A 16784-nucleotide genomic window follows, 5' to 3' on the forward strand; every position below is an offset into this window, starting at 1 on the left:
TTTCACACAGGAAAAACGAAACTTGCACCAGTCTCTGAGGTATGGAAACCAGCATGACAGTTTCGTTTCTAAATATTTTTATATTGCACAAGCAAACAGAGCCTGATCGGAAAGCCAGACTAAATACTATGGGAATCTCGCGGCTTCAGTTTGTCTTCCACATAGTGCACTATAGAGAGAGGACGTGGCTGCTGGCTTCTTATAAATTCACCCTCCAGGGTTTAATTACTAGGATGGTTCTATTGACGATGGGATGTTGCCCGTAGCAACCAATCAGAATCTACTTACTGATTTAGCACCTTCAAGAAAATGATAGTATCGGATTGGTTGCCCCTAGCAACATCCCATCTTTAATTGAACTACCATCTTAATAGATAACCCCGACCATGATTACTTCCATAAACAGTAAGAATACCCCTGAGGACTATTTTTTTTAAATAAAAAATGATGAAATTAAATGTGATAATTTGCCATTAAAAATACACATGTATAAAAAAAAAACCCACTTTTTTTTTCACTTTGGTGCAAATCTTTATTTACGATGTATACACTTTTTAATCAAATGTCCGTATAACTGTGGTACAAACTCGGCGTGCCACAAATCCCTTAAAGCGCTACAAGATGAAGACATTAGCTTTTGTTTCTAAGCCTCATCTTCCCATAACCTTATGTCACACTCTGAAGACTATAAAAAAAAGTACCTGTTTCAACACAATGCAGATGCCCATCACTAAATGAAAGAAAAACTAGTAAATACTATATTTAAATGAAAGAGGTTTGAAGTTGTTTTTTTTTTTTGGGGGGGGGGGGGGAGATAATACACAAGATTTATTTAACAGTGGTGATTGCAGTACTAAACAAAACAGAATACTGCAGGTACCTTTAATGCTAAATTAGTAGCTTGTATGTATCTTCTGATGCTGAAAAACGTGTTTGCCTTTCGTAGGAACGCAAATACCTTAAATAAATGCAGTGGCACCAGTCAACTTGTGTCCTATATTTACTGGAGTGTTATAAACAGTTATTGCCAGATTTACACACAGAAAGTAGCTTAGCCAAGTCTGAAGGGGCTCAAATTCAATTATTCCTAAATGACAAAGCTTTTAAAAGCAGCGGTCATGATAATTTTACTTGAACCCTGTTCTGTACGGCACCAGACCTCACTTGTGCTAGTGGAGTTCATGTAGTTAATGAGCAGATAATTGAAAGACTTAAAGTGATTTGTTCCTAGTTAAGAAAACCCATTACAAGGTGTGTCAGGAATATAGGCATTTGGATTTTACAGTGCTTTAAAAAGACTCAGCAAACCAGCCACTGAATACTCAGCTAATATGGAGAGCACTAGGTGTCATTGCAGAAGCATAGTTCAATGGATAATGGGGGTGGATAATTAAGCTTATTGGGAACCGACTAGCATCCCAAACGCGAAGTGCTGCCAAGCGTGAGAAGAATCACTGGTACTACCACATAAAAAGTCAGTGACTTGTGTCTTGCTTGATGTGTAAAAGATTGAAATGATTGACAGTATTTAATTGTGGGCAACTAGATATCACATTGAATTAGAAGAAAACATTCCTTTCATACCCCTAGCTTCATAAAAGGGGGCTTAAAAGGGCACCCAAAGCGTGTATGTTTTCTAACATCAAGAAGTCACGTTCCTCTGCCAGACTGGAAGAAACTGAACATACATACACAGTGATCACATTTACAGGTTCCAGGGAGAATATAAAACAAAACCGATTGTTCTGCAGCACTTCTAGGTTAGAAAATACAGTAACTTTGTAGGCCCTAGCAAAATATCACAATGTATAAACCCCTATTTTTGTTTCCTTTTAACCCCATTGGTGCCGGAGAAGGACAGTACAATGTCGCTGGCAGCGCCGGCACATAAGGGGTTATGTGTAAGACCAGACACTTCCGACTTTGCTTTGCACACTAGACACTGCTGTAGCTCTTTGATGATCAAGCGTTCTGCATTTCTTTGCCAATCTTGTAGCTGAGGATTTTGTTCCAGTCGATCTTGGTGCGGGTTACCGGCAGCTGCCGACGTAAGGCTTTGAAAGTGGTGTCGGACATGGTCTGGTAGTTTTCGCTTATGGCAGTCTGTAGGAGAGAAAAATTAGAGGTCTTGTGGTTTGCCCGTTGATTGTAAGCAAGCAAACAGAAGGTCTAACTAAGCTATAACAAGTTGCTATAAAATGCATTATGGCCCTGCATTCAAGTCTAGTATATGCAAAACACCCCAACAAAGGATCTATGCCAGTGGTTCCCAAACTGTGTGCCGTGGCTCCCTGGGGTGCCTCGGGACACATGCAGGGGTGCCCTGGGTTGGTAGTCCAGGACCAACTCAAATTATTAATGGTTAATTATTTATGAGCAAAAGCAATGCTGGTGGCTGCCATTAATAAAATGTGTACAAACAGAAGCAAATCCTGTCCTTTACCACCTACCTGACCCAAAGAATCACATATAAACCCAATCTGATAAATTTATTTTTGGCCTAGGGGTGCCGTGAAAAAACTTTGATACTCTAGGGTGCCGTGATTCAAAAAAGATTGGGAACCCCTGATCTATGCTGAAATCTGGATAGGACTAAAACCTGCTCTGTTAGGGCTGGGTATACACCTGTAGATATATCTACTAGTCCAGAGAAATATCTCTGGATGGATTGGGTAGCGGGTTGCCCAAACACACTTCCGATCCTTTATGGCTGGCTCCTGGTGTGGCTGTACACACAGTATGATGCTATCAGCTGTGTTGCACTGCCGACACGAAAGATCAGTCTCAGGCACACACTGCACGATCAATTAACTATATATCGGTCAATCAGTTGATCTGCAAATATTAATGCCATATGTAATAATTTGTCATTTCCAGTGTTGTAGACATTTCTAAACATAATTCAATTATTCCTAAATGACTAAGCTTTTAAAAGCAGCTGAGGTGTGGTGTAACTTGTTGACAGTCATCAGGTTGACATAAGAATGTCAACCAGAAGCATGTTGTCATTTATCCATTGCATCATGATGATCAAACAGTCTTTGTTGGTCTATTACTTTCTCCCGGCAACAGCTTTTGCTCCAGCAACATCCGAGTCTTGGTGGTACTGCGACAGTGACTTACTGGTGCAGACCTATGACTTTCCTGCGTTCTGACAAACATTTCTCACTGTATCACTAAACTTCCACCTAGGGCCAAACCCTAGCCCCCCCCCCCCCTTTACAAACTAACCTTAACCTCACTGCCACAGCCTCACTCTAAACACGGATATCCTCTAAGTATCGAGATACTTGACATGGCAACATTTTAAATGTCAACACTAAGGGGGGGTATTCAATGTCAGTCGTCCTCCCGCAGCCATCTCCCGACGGGGGAGATGGCTGCGGGGCCCTATTCAATGCTGTCTTCCCCGACAGCATTGAGCCGTCGGGCTCGTTCTGCCGAGAAAAGCCGGAAATAGGCGAGCTCCTGGCCGGAGCTCGTCTATTTCCGTCCTTAGCTCGCGGCCACGCCCCTTGGCGGCCGGGACATTGAATCCCGACCGCCGAGCTCAAGTCGAGCAAAGCGAGAATGGGACAGGGGCATGGCCGTCGAGCTTGCTCGACAGCCGTACCCCTGACATTGAATACCCCCTTAACCCTTTCAACAGTGTGAAGATGTTGCCCGGATGCCTTTCGACATTTCTACCCTATTGACAGTCTAATGCAAACATTATAGATGTTGCTTTGGTTACTGATGACAATGTGCCGGGACAACCCTGTCAGAGACCCGCAATATTATCAATAGGGCTTACAACATTTTGGTATTTACTGTATAACATTTTATAATTTTCCATCCCCTTGCTGTATATTTTATCCAATAGTGACTGATGGCGGTGCTTAAACAGTAAATACTTGGGACAACACAATTTTCCTCAATGCAACAGTAACATGGTTTTGCAGAAAATGCCTGTGTCCTATGAGAAGGGACAATGACAATACCCTCTCTTACCTGGTACTCATTTTCCGCTTGTTCTATAATTTTTACAAAGTCCTTGGCAGTTTGAGCTTCCCCCTAAAATGAGAGGAAACAGACAATCAGTGTTGATATACACTGCGCAGTAATAAAGGTAAGAAAACCAAGGGTGAGAAAGTCGTACTATGGAATGAAAAGTATTTTGGTCAATTATATTGAAATATGGTCAATAAAAGGTAAGTGAAATAACCTGGGTTGGAAAAAAGCAGGCTTATTGCTTAGTTTGGCAAATTCGGTGGGTATTCAATGTTGCAGATCGGTGGAAATATGGCAAAATTTCAGCCATTATTGAACAGAATAGATGAAATTTGCATTCCATCTATTCAATGTTTTTCATTTCTCCCGATTTTTATTAACAACCCGAAAATTGGAAAAGACGTGGATCCACAAATTCACGTCTTTTTTTGTGGAAAACGGATAATAATTAGAAATGTAAGCGTCTGTTTCCACAAAAGCAGATTAGACTTTTCAAAGAGCCAGATCTGTATACAAGAATCGCGGCATTTCCCGGGGCAAAAAATACTCAAATCCTGTTTCCAAAATAACAGGAAACATTAAATACCCCTTTGTCTCCAACAATAGCTGCTGCAATAAGGAGCCAGGGAAGAGGACACTATTTAATAGTACAGACACAATTTAATAATATTTGGGGGTCTGTATAATGGAAACTGGACACCGACAGTGGTATGTGTAGCTGAACAAATTCACTGTCTCTAAAAAGTAATTAGTGGAATGAATTAAAGGTAAACGCAAGTTTCAGTGTTCAGCATTTTATTCTGTGGAAATGATCCATCACCGCACACATTGGAAGCCAGGCTGGAGTTAACAAGACTTTATTAACCAGATGCTGTTAATCAGCTGATAGAAAAAAAAAAACACATGGCCAAGTATGAAGAGTGGAACTTTGGAAACAATAAGACCAAGGGGATGCAGTTAGAATCCCGACCGCCGAAATCCTGACACTTTCGACGACACCCATAGAGGGGGAATAAATTAGTGTGCCGAGTGTAGCAAGACACCGGGCCCGCTGCGTGGCGAGCACAGAGAGTCCACGTCCCCCCTTGTCTGGATTTCGGCGGTCGGGATTTTGACCACAGGGATTTTGTACCAATCCCAGACCAAGCATATATACCTTTTCTGGACTACACCTTTTTTATTTACATTTGTTTATAGCCCTTTCATATATTTGAGAATCAGGAATGCCAAGTTCTTTTTAGTGCATATTTTGTGTGGAAATTATGTTGCAAGAATTTTGCATGACAATACAGGCTAAACTAATACCCCTTTCAGACAGAAAAGTCAAAAAATCCTGGCAAATACACAGCATTTCAAATGCTGGGTCATTATGCAGAGAGCAGCCTGACGCCACTTCCCACAGAATAACAAATTACTGGGTCAAAAAGGTAATTTGCTGAATAACACGGGTATTTCTTATGTGTGAAAGGGTCAACCCGGAGACATAGGGGCCGGAGACACAGAATTTACAACCCGGGTGTGCCCTTTCACACAGAAAAAGGATCCACGTTATTCAAAAAGTCAAAAAGAACTGCTTCACCCGGTAATTTAGTTTTCTGTCTGAAAGAGGTATAAGCTTTTCTAATACTATACACAAATGCTCTCTGCTGACAATCTTAGAAAATACGTGTAATGGGCCCCATACATCAGCAATTAATTGTGACAATCCTCCGTTCTGGAGAGGATTGTCACAATTAATCTTTAATGTGTGGGCTCCCCCTTTTGGCAATCCCAATCAACAATTAATAGGGATTGCCAATCGATTGCTGAACCAGATTTTTAAATATGTTTAAAAATCTGGTTTTATTGGAGTTTTGTATGTGTGGGCATTCTAACAGGAAAAATCTGCCGATCACTGAAACAAATCTGTAATGTGTGGGCAAGTCAAATAGATTGTAGAAACCATTTATTTGGCCAAAAAAAATCACTGGATCTGGAAAACCATTAATTGTGATTGCTGATCTATGGGGCCCATTAGGAGTAAAACCAATTTACAATACAGGAGTATTATTACAGAAAGCACCACCTGCAAAGACTGACCTTTCAGGTTAAAGCATATTTGATACAAGCTGCTTTTGTTAGAAAACACAACACAAAAAAAAAGAAATGATGCTTATATTTTACTTATAACCCTTTCACACCAGAAATGCAGAAACCAACCCGGGAATTAAATCCCAGGGACATTCCCAGTTTGGGACCCATTCACACATGCTTTTGAAGCAGGGACAACCCGGGTCGGCATCTTTCACACTGAACCCGGGATGACCCTGCATTTCTATGAGAATAGCATTGAAAATGGCCTTTTTTAGGCTCAAAAAGATGAGGTAATTAGGGAGAGGGGTAAAGGTAGAGAGGGCGGGCCTTTGCAGACATTGCAGGCTTTCAGGGTTGAAATAGCACTGCTGGGGTCTGTTGTGCCACAGAGCTTGCCAGTGTCTTCCTGTATGCTGTGTGATTTCTAATGCAGACATTCTTGGTTTTCAGGGAATTAAAACGCACTTCTGGGGTCTGTGGTGCCACGGAACATGCAGTGTCTCCCTGCACGCTGTATGCTGTCTCTGGGCATGTCTGTGAGCATTCACCACATCAGGAAGTTGCCCTGGTAGCAAATCAGCATTAGCAGAGGCAACACGGGAAGGAGGGACATGTCCCTGCATCTTTCACACCAGCCAGTAGTCCGGGAAGGACCCGGGAGCAACCCTGCTACCTAGCAGGTTTGAAATGCCGGAAAATTTACCCGGGAATTTGTCCCTGGAACCTTTCACACCAGTTCCAGTCCCGGGTTGTTCCCAGACATAACCCGGAAATTTAGGCTGGTGTGAAAGGGGTATAAGAGAATGATATTGTATACAATAAATCTAAAACATAACCATTCATTCAAATGCAATAGTAGCAGAAATATGGACTATACTTACAGAGATTGCTATGGATTCCTGCACATCTTTGTGGCTAACCAGCTGGACATTACCATCTTCATAGTAATGAACCTGCAATAAAGGACAAGCTGAATAATGGATTTGTAATTTTAAGATTGCGAGCCTATTAACTGGATCTGTTCATTATCCAGTAATATAGTATTACTGTGGGTGTGTTTAAGTTACGTGAATTATGCCAATAAGTAATTATGGTTCAAAAAAAGACACTAGTCCATCGAGTTCAACCTTTTTGACTTGTAACTACTGACTTGATTAACACTGCCCATACATGGTACAATTATTGTATGCAATTTGGACTAGATGGCATTGCATAGGTTTTGCAATGCAACAAGATGCAATCTAGTACAAAACGTATGTGCAGATCATATTTTGAGCTGTGCGATGGGATGAGCGCGCATCTCATTGCATCCGCCAATTGTAACGTGTATGGGCACCTTGAGTCATAGCTATAGGATTCCCTTAATTTCCAAAAATGCATCCAGTTTTGATTTAAATTCATTAACAGTAGTTGCTGTAACCACCCCAACTGGCAAGGAGTTCCTGCTCTAATGGTGAAGAATCCTCCTCTTAATTCAGTACAGAATTTATTTTCCTGGAGCCTCAGTACATGCCTGCGTGTCCGGCCTGTTACTGAACAAATCATCTCCCAGTTCCTCATGATTCCCAGTCCTGTATATGAACATACTAATATCACCTCTCAACCTCCGTTTCTCCAGTAAAAGAATATTCAGCCTGGTTAACCTATCTTTGTATTCTAGTGATTCAAGACATTTTACTAGCTTAGTCACCCTGTACCTGTTCCATTTCATGTCCTTTTGAAGGAAAGGATTTTTACCACAGTATACATACTCAAGTTCACTTAACTTCAAAAATTTTATGAAAATGTTAATGTCTACTAGTTAATCTGGGACTCCTTTCAAAATTGGTTAGACAATTTGGGGTCGTTTGAATTGGTTTTACCTCTGCAGTGTGTAGCCCCATACAAAACCAACAAAACGTAATCCTTGCAGACTTTTTTTTCTTAAAGATGGATGGAAAACTAAAGCAGGCTGTTGACCCCTCTACTGGTGTGTGAATCAGGTCATTGGCTAATTGGAAATAGGGTAGAGTGTAAGCTGTGTACACACGGTGCAATGTATTGCTTAGTGTCCAGTTTTCATCAGCAACCAGAGATGGTCTCTGATGAACAGGAGACTCTTCCGGGGGAGCTGCAGAGTAGGTAGGAGGCTGAACAAGGGAGCGTGCACCCGGCGATTAATCGCTGCAGCACAAATTGCTGGCTGTTGCCAGCGATATTGCATGGTGTGTACACAGCTTTAGACTTCAATTCCATTGTACATCCCAGCAACTGAACAGTGGGATTTCTAACTGGGTTTCTGGCTTTATTCATGCATTGTTCAGGCATCGTGCCAATGTGTCCGACCAGCTTTATGTGTATGGTTAGTCTCGGATAGTGATAACGTTTTAATGAATGCACAAAGATAAATAGAACTTTTATTTTCAAGGATGCAATATTCACAAACCTGCAGTAAGAAACCCTCTTTAATTGTACATTTCGCTTTCATTGCTATATAGAATATGCTGATTACAACCAATAAGAACCACCCTTGTGGGATGTCACTTAAATATTTTGAAAGTGAACTGACATTAAACGGGAATAGAATTTATTAATCTACACACAACAAGTTAAAGTTTTACAAAACCAATATTTTGCCTTTTTTTTTTTTAAAGCAATTAAAGTCCACTTAAAATCCAGAATTGGTACAAAGGTAAGTAAAACTGATAGATGTAAAAAACAAAATAAAAAAAACCCACTAAAATTAAATGTATATTTGGGGAAAAAGTATTTTTCAAAGGACGCTTAATGGGTCAAAAGTGTACAGGTTTCCGCAGCAACAACTGAGATGCTGGCCCGGACCATGAAGCACCAGCAGTGGGCTACTAAAGGCTGGAAAAAGTACTTTGCAACCAATAAATCAAAACAAAGTCTTCGGCTGATCAAAGGTTTTTTTCCCATCATTGAGGAGGTAAAAGAATGGTTCTTCAGTGAGTGCGACTTACTAAGCGGTGGCTCAGATAGTTTTGCTATAGCCTGAATGTACTGTGTGTGTTTGGTCATTATCATGCTATAGTACAGGCACTTCCAACTACCAGTAGGTTATGATGTACTTTTATGTGTTTCAGACTAGCTGTAATCTACCATACCTTCCCTCCACCATTCCTTACTTTATTTTGTTGCGTTCATCTGAGCATTAGTTAAAAAAAATAAAATACTGTAAGAGATTAGTAGTTTCAAAAGACATTGAGTCCCAGGCTTATTATAACAACATGTATCAGACATTCGTGATTATTCACACTGTCTCTACATAGGAAAATTAGATGGTTATACTGCATTATATTCACAAGAGTCTCACAAGACGAATTACTATTTCCAAAATGAGTTCACTAATTACAAATAAATCCTTATTAGGCAAATGTGTATGTAAAATGCAAAAAAAGACCCATGTTACACAAGTTAGCACTTTCAACTTCAATCCTGTTTTAAGACTAATGTATAACTACACAGGTTTCTTATCTTTGTAATATAAGAAAATTCAGTACAGGAGCATCTCTGGGTTGTACACCTGTATCGTGGCAAGTGCTTTGTAGACCATCATATTACTGTATGTAGTCACTAAACGGTCTACAAACTACTTGCAACAGTGTAGTGTTTGAATGCACCTGTACCATGCAAAGAACACTGTATACTATCACTTAGAAACACTATAGTGCAAAAATGTTCAATGCAGAGCATCCTGTGATTGAAGTCTTAGAACATCCCTGCTACAGTTTGAACCCTTTACCAACTAGTAAGAAGCACTGATGCATTAAACTGCATACATTTCAATAAAACAGAGGGGTTCTAAAACTTTAGACAGGTAGAGTTACTTTATAAGATTGTGGGCAGTATACAATGAGGCCAATTCGCCATGTTTTACGGCGAATTCTTGTTATTTTCGCGTTGGAAGGTGATTTTTTTGTGTCAGAAAATGAATCACCTTATTCAACGTGCACTTTTCGCCATCTGTGAACAGTGAATGACGGACAATCCGCCATCTGATAGTCTCTGCAATTCGCTGTGGTTTTTCAATGTGATTCGCCGTGAGTGTATTCAATGAGAAGATGGCAAATTGCTTTCTAAGTGATTTTCGCCGTGTGTCACCGTGTAGCAATCGCCATCTTTTCATGGTGAAGTGGAATGTGAACGTTTAAAATAAAGTTTTTTTTTTTTTTTAAATTGGTGTAAAAAATTATCATGTGAAGGGGCATGCTATTTTTATTCATGTGCTTACAGCACATGAATATATATTTAATAAAAAAACAAAAAACATTCACACATAACAGCCAGCAGGGGGCCGGGAGCTGAGAGCCGCTCGTTACATATTCATATATTCACTGCCCCCGATCATTACATATGCATGATCGGGAGCAGTGCTAGCGGCTCCTACCGGGTCCCCTGCTAGCTCTCCCAGGGGGCAGCTTGTGCTGCCTGGGTCCCGGGGAGCCCTCCTACCCCCCACATACATTCTGGGGCAGGCAGGGAGAATTCCATCTCCCTGCATGCTGCCGTTCCAGCACTCTGGACATTCTAAACAGGATTCGCTGCACATTGCGATTATAGTCATTGAATACTGCCCTTTGTCCAACCATGGGTTAAAGATTTAAAATAGGGAACGTATGATTTAATCAAAAACTTTGCTAAATTGCCTGTTTTTAAATTACATAAAATATAAAAACATCTTCCATACGACTAATGAATAAAATGGTTTGGAGTGAGGTAGGCTTTTAATTTACATAGTGTAACTTTCATCATTTTATTCACCTGAATTTTGAGCACCCCAACCAGCTGAGCAGTAGGTTGTGAGACAGTGAATTTCCACTCAGATCTCCAACGGCCATTCCTAGACAAAGCAAGACTTTCATTAGGATTATAGAGAAATGTTAACAGTAATCTGAGAATGTGCCAATGCAGTAAGAGGAAAAAAACACTTTGTTTCCCCCAGCACACTGAATGATATCAGTAACCAGATTTACATACTACATGGTAATAGAATTCAGAGATCTTGGTTCCATATATTTGCAAAATATATGAATAAGCCCCCAAGCCATCGTCAAGGCTTCTCTGTTTATTGGGGGTCTGCAACACAAGGCAGAGCAACACCTGGTTAATTAATCACATTCTGTCCTGCTGACCTTGCATATATGGGGAACAGGCAATACTGAGCGCATGCAAGCTTTGGGAACTGGAGAAGGTCCATCCTAGCAGTGATTGAGTTATAAAGCTCAACCAGGACTGTAGACGCCATTTTTCATTCAATGCATGTCATTTTACTTTAAGATTTAAGAACCAAATAAATAAATAAAATATATACAAACCAAAAGTTCTTGGGCTGGAACTGATGGCTCTCAATACAGGCTATTATTGTCTGTTGTCCATCGATAGTCTTTCCATAGACCTGTAATGAACAGAAACGTTAGTGGATGGGATACGGAAACATTATTTGAGTAGAGTATTACTAAAGCTGGCTACAACACTACATGTTATCGTCAGAGCACCCGGACGACTGATACAGGGCATATAGATATACATGAACTCGTTGAGAATAGATTTGACTACACATTCAGATGACGTTAACGATATAGTACATACCAGACGATATGCATGACAATATTGTCAATATCATTGTTGTGCATATCGTTTAAAAACATTGCATAGTGTGTGCGCACATCTTAAGGTTTCTTTATATCCCATAAATTGTGTAAGCTACTGTAACCTGAAGACTGACTACAAACCCCCATCATTTGGTGGGCCTCTCTAAGCCTGTAATGTACCAGCTATACACTAGTTGCTGATTCTTGCCAGCATTATAGATGTTCCTCCTCCATGACCGTACCATTCATGTAAATTGGCATTTCACAAAGGGAAAGAGCATATGGACCATCCAGTCATTTGAAAGTCTCTGCACAAAGAAAAGGTTGCAGCACTCAATAATAAAAAGCACCAAATCAAAGTGAATGGTGGACCACAGGTAAAAAGCAGTCTATAATAAAGTACAGTACACTGCAATGCACTTCCACTAAAAATACATATTGTTTCAGATGCAACTATACTTTCATTATGTTACCGCAGAATCTTAATGAAATTGTCTGAAATCGATCAGCAGTTATGACGACAGATAAGTCCTGTTCAGTGGCAAGGAAATTACCGGATCTTCTCAACCATAATGGTAATTAATACTTAACAGTACAGACGCCATTTGGATAGTGATCTTTGACATAGGCTCGTAACGCGCTGTCACAGGCATCTCTCCAGGGCTTTAAAGTTGCGTCTGCATCATCGGGGTGAGTATCGCTCGCATCTTTTCTCAGGTGGTCAAATTTAAAGGAAATTCTGTTTCGAGGATCCAAAAACCTTCCATTGCCCAAGTCGCCATGCTCTGTGATTAGGACCTAGCAGTGATTAGGGGAAAAAAAGACAATCAAGTCATTTAACTATGTTCCCTACATCATCACATTGCCTTTTAAATCAAATGTTTTGTGCATCAGAAATATGGCTTTAACATACACTGTTATAGTTAACACACACACACACAAACACAAAGACTTTCGTGCTTAGAAATCAGTTCCAGTCTGACGATACATACAAGTTTCTTTGACTATACGAGAAACTGCTAAATAGAAGGGCAAAAGCAAATGTGGATTTTTGTGATAATTCCACATTTCAGTAAATAGTATGGTTTAAAATAAATTAAGAGAACACACTTGTTTAATATAGTGCAGACCACATTTCAATTATTTCTTATTGTTCTTGAAAATAAAGTACTTACTTTTCCCATTTGGCTTTTCAACAACAGTGATATATTGGTGCTACATAATTCTAGTAGATGTAGAGGCAAACTAAATAGTAGTTGAGCACCAAGTAATTGGAACTTGATCCAACATTGACCATGTGGTTTACCAGTCACCATACATAAGTACAGAGAGCAGTCAATAGGTAATGGATTTTGATGGAGACTAGGCTGAGCATAAAAATAGGTTTCAGCTATTTTTAACAATATTTCGCTGCCTTTTTTAAACGACCTGCTTCACTCAAACACACAGATTCAGTGATTATGTGTCACCTGCCTGAGGCAAGCAAACAAAACTCGCTGATAAGCCAAGGCTCACGCCTATTACCCGCGATACGGTAATAAGCGATCAACTAGGTCAGTATGGGCCCACATTTAAGTTGCTTGGAAATGTGGGTGGAAGACTGTAATATGTTGTCAGAAAATCCCTATATATGACCAATGTGACTACAAATATATGTAACTACTATCACATATAGTAGCTTGCCCAAAGGGAAATACTGGAAAGTAGTATTATGTATAATGGTGTGTACACATGGTGAGATATAGGCTAATGGCAATTTTGACTATATGATGTTGGCTAACTGCATTTAAGATCTACACTATCTTGCTATTTGGTCCAGGGCCAAATACTTTCAACAGGTGACAGTCAGGATAGACTTGCCTGCACAGTCTATTTAGCAATGCGTTACCGACGCAGAAGGACTGTGCATTGGGATCGCAAGCGGATGAACACTGCGATTTTGACTACATAGTCAAAAATCGATGGCCAAAATCACACCGTGTATACACAACTTAACCCTACAACAATGTATAAATTATGAATGGTCACACATTTAGTTTTGTAAAGCATGAACATATAAACATCTACCAAGTTAACCACCTGGTTTGGAAAAATTGCTCTATTGGCTATGAAGTCCCTACAAACACCATGAGCATACATAACAAAATAAATGCAGGAACACTACAGTAACCAGTGTCTCTTACCAGGTCATCATACCCTTCAATCTTCACAGGGGTGAACTGATCCATGTTGTACTGGGCAAACGCACTGTGAAAGATGGCAAAAACATTGACATAATAATAAAAATGATCACAGCAAAGTTCTACACAGAAAGTTATGGCAGATTACAGTTCTTCTATAACAATGGTTCTCAAATTCAGTCATCAGGAGCCTTGTGCTGGCCATACATCAGACCAACTTTCCTCCAACCATCCAACCAGTTGCTTGTATGGAATTAAAATATGGTACTGGATGGGAGCAAAGGACAATCAGAAATGTGCTCACAAACCCAGGAAAATGGACAAAAAACATTCAGTCAAATTGTTTAAATCAAACAGATTCAACTACAGTACCGTGTCTGAGCGACAGCTTTTGCTTTTTTCCAGATTTTGGGAGCAAATTATTGAAATAAATATTACATTTGCTCCCATCCAGTACCAGATTTTTATTCCATCCAAGCAACTAGTTGGATGGTTGGAGGAAAGTTGGTCTGATGTGTGGCCAGTATTAGCAGTTCACATTTTTCAGGCCACCTAGCAGGAACACAGGTGTATTCATTACTCACTGGCACATTTGAAAAAAAAGTAAGACAAACTTGTAATATTTTCGCTTCTCACTATTAAGTCCTACTCTCTCCAGTGGCCCCTTGCTGTAAGCAAGTACAATACTCCAATCATTTAATCCTAATTGCTTACATTTCAGCCATAGACTGATGCAAAATTGCAAAGAGCGAGTCTCATAGAAACAGTACTGCAACTGGCCATATTTTTCAGGCCAAAACATGGATATCTGATTGGATGTTTAGAATAAACATTTGTGGTAAGAGGTTTTTGGTTTTGCCTTGAAAAAAACTGTTGCTTAACATAAAATAAAAATAATAATAATAATTCAAAAAACTCTGGTAACTCAGGAGGTAACATATGGGCTGATGTTATGCCACTCTTATGAGTAAACCGACACGTGTATGGCTAGCTGTAGATTATGTTACAGTTTTAAATATTCTATATTTATCTTCATATTTCCTCTTTTTGTATATTACAGAGTCTCACATCTTCCTCTTTACCACAAACTAAACATTGCGCCAAGATTGAAAGGGTTTCATAATTTATTTATTTTTATCTCCCCCACTCTCACCCTAGTACAGTGGTTCCCAAACTGTGTGCTGTGGCACCCTGGGTGACCAATTCAATTATTTTATGCCCATTAGATTAGTCATAATGTGGACAAACAGAAGGAAATCCTGTCCATTACCACATAACTGATCCTAAGGATGAGATAAACACTTAATATTTGTTGCTGACTTTCTCAATGAGAAACCTTTAGTCTAAGGGTGCCGCAAAAACATTTGATGCTTTGGGGTGCCGTGATTTAAAAACTTTGGGAACCCCTGAAGTAGTAACTTATTTGACTAAATAAAAATAACCATTGATACTATGTAACAAACCCATGGTACTGTGTACCGAGTACTCAATCATCATATTTGGAAAACCAAAGGGAACCCAAAAGAAACCTTTATAGGAGTCTCTTTCTTCATTCCTGTATGAGTATGGTACGCCACCTACCTATATATGAATATAGACACAGTGGGTGACCTTATAAAGAAACCTTGATGCATGGAATCTTACTATTCTAGTGAGTCCGGTACACTATCACCGTATCACCCCTAGCATCTGTTATTTGAATTAACAACAAAGAAACGGACACGTTCTTTTTAGCTTTATTTACAATTACTACAGTTATAAATCACACGGAGTCAAGCGCCATCATCGTTATTCTTCCAACAACAGCTATCCAAAAAGGAGGGCTTCCAGTGATCCTCCATTAACGTTGGGGCTGCAAGGACTCTCAGTTTGCGCCTTGGGACATTCTTTTCTTTTTTAAACCCATGGTACTAACCACTGATCACTCTACACAGCTCCGGTAAAGCTCACAGCTCAGTTGTAAACATTTTTATACTTGATGATATTCAAACTGTACATAGCATTAGAAAGGTAAATGGGTTTACCTTTCCAATGCTATTAACGGTCTTAATATCAATTTTGGACCTGAAAATCTCTTACAAACATCCTACTAAAGATATAAACTTTTTGGGCGGGTGGGGGTCCAGGCTGCAGCGGGATTCAGGCCCCCCGGGCAACAAGCTATTTCAGCCTCCCCCCCCCCAGCAACAAGCTATTTCAGCCTCCCCCCCCCCAGCAACAAGCTATTTCAGCACCCCCCCCAACAAGCTATTTCAGCCCCCTTTCCCCCAGCAACAAGCTATTACAGCGCCCCCCCCCCCCCCCCCTACAACAATTTTAAAAAAATACTACATTTTCCACAGTGAGTTAATCTGCCATTTCCATATGAACAGTCGTACATAATATTCGTATATTGACTTACTGTGCAGCTCCTTCCCTGAGCAAATTGTCATTGTTAAGCAGTAGCCGAACATCTGTAACAGAATTTTTAACAAGACATATTAGAGAAACATCATAGCAGATTATCCAAGTACATTGTCCATAATTACAAAAATAAAGATTCATATTTAAAAACGCATGTAAATTGCCTTAGGGCCATTTCCCATTTGTACGGTGTAAAAAAACAAAACAAAAAAAAACACCCCCTAGGTATACGAGGAAACATCTATAAATTTGATATGATGTAATGTTTAAATAGGTTTACATACAAGCCAACATTAAGTACTGAGGGGCTTTAATGGATACAAAGTGTACGTGCTATGGGGAGTATTCAGATCCGATCGCTTCTCTGCTAATTTGCAGAGCCCTACAATCAGATAGCCACCAGCCGCTAAAGAAATTGGGCTAATCTCATAAGGGCAGTATCAATTTTCTGGAGGAAAGGCTGATGCAGGGTAAAGGCACACTGACAAGAAGCGTCAATGTCCGCCCTATGGGCCAACAGACCTCCGTTAGGTCGACGGAACAG

The 16784-nt window shown here is 40.0% G+C and overlaps 1 protein-coding gene across 1 annotated transcript in view; it reads right to left on the reverse strand.

Moving 5' to 3' along the window:
* Positions 1-783: 783 nt before the first annotated feature.
* The window catches only part of CAPZA1 (capping actin protein of muscle Z-line subunit alpha 1), a 40503-nt gene continuing 24502 nt past the window's right edge, over positions 784-16784 (reverse strand). The window contains exons 3-10 of the mRNA XM_083172788.1: positions 16239-16290; positions 13841-13904; positions 12249-12455; positions 11382-11461; positions 10828-10906; positions 6945-7016; positions 3991-4053; positions 784-2103 (exon numbers count right to left, since the gene is read on the reverse strand). Of these exons, the coding sequence (XP_083028914.1) occupies positions 1963-2103; positions 3991-4053; positions 6945-7016; positions 10828-10906; positions 11382-11461; positions 12249-12455; positions 13841-13904; positions 16239-16290 (758 nt within the window). The 3' untranslated portion in view covers positions 784-1962. The remainder of the gene's footprint in view (positions 2104-3990; positions 4054-6944; positions 7017-10827; positions 10907-11381; positions 11462-12248; positions 12456-13840; positions 13905-16238; positions 16291-16784) is intronic.

Source organism: Crinia signifera, chromosome 2 (genome assembly GCF_055691185.1).
Source record: "Crinia signifera chromosome 2, ASM5569118v1, whole genome shotgun sequence".
NCBI classification, from domain to species: Eukaryota; Metazoa; Chordata; class Amphibia; order Anura; family Myobatrachidae; genus Crinia; species Crinia signifera.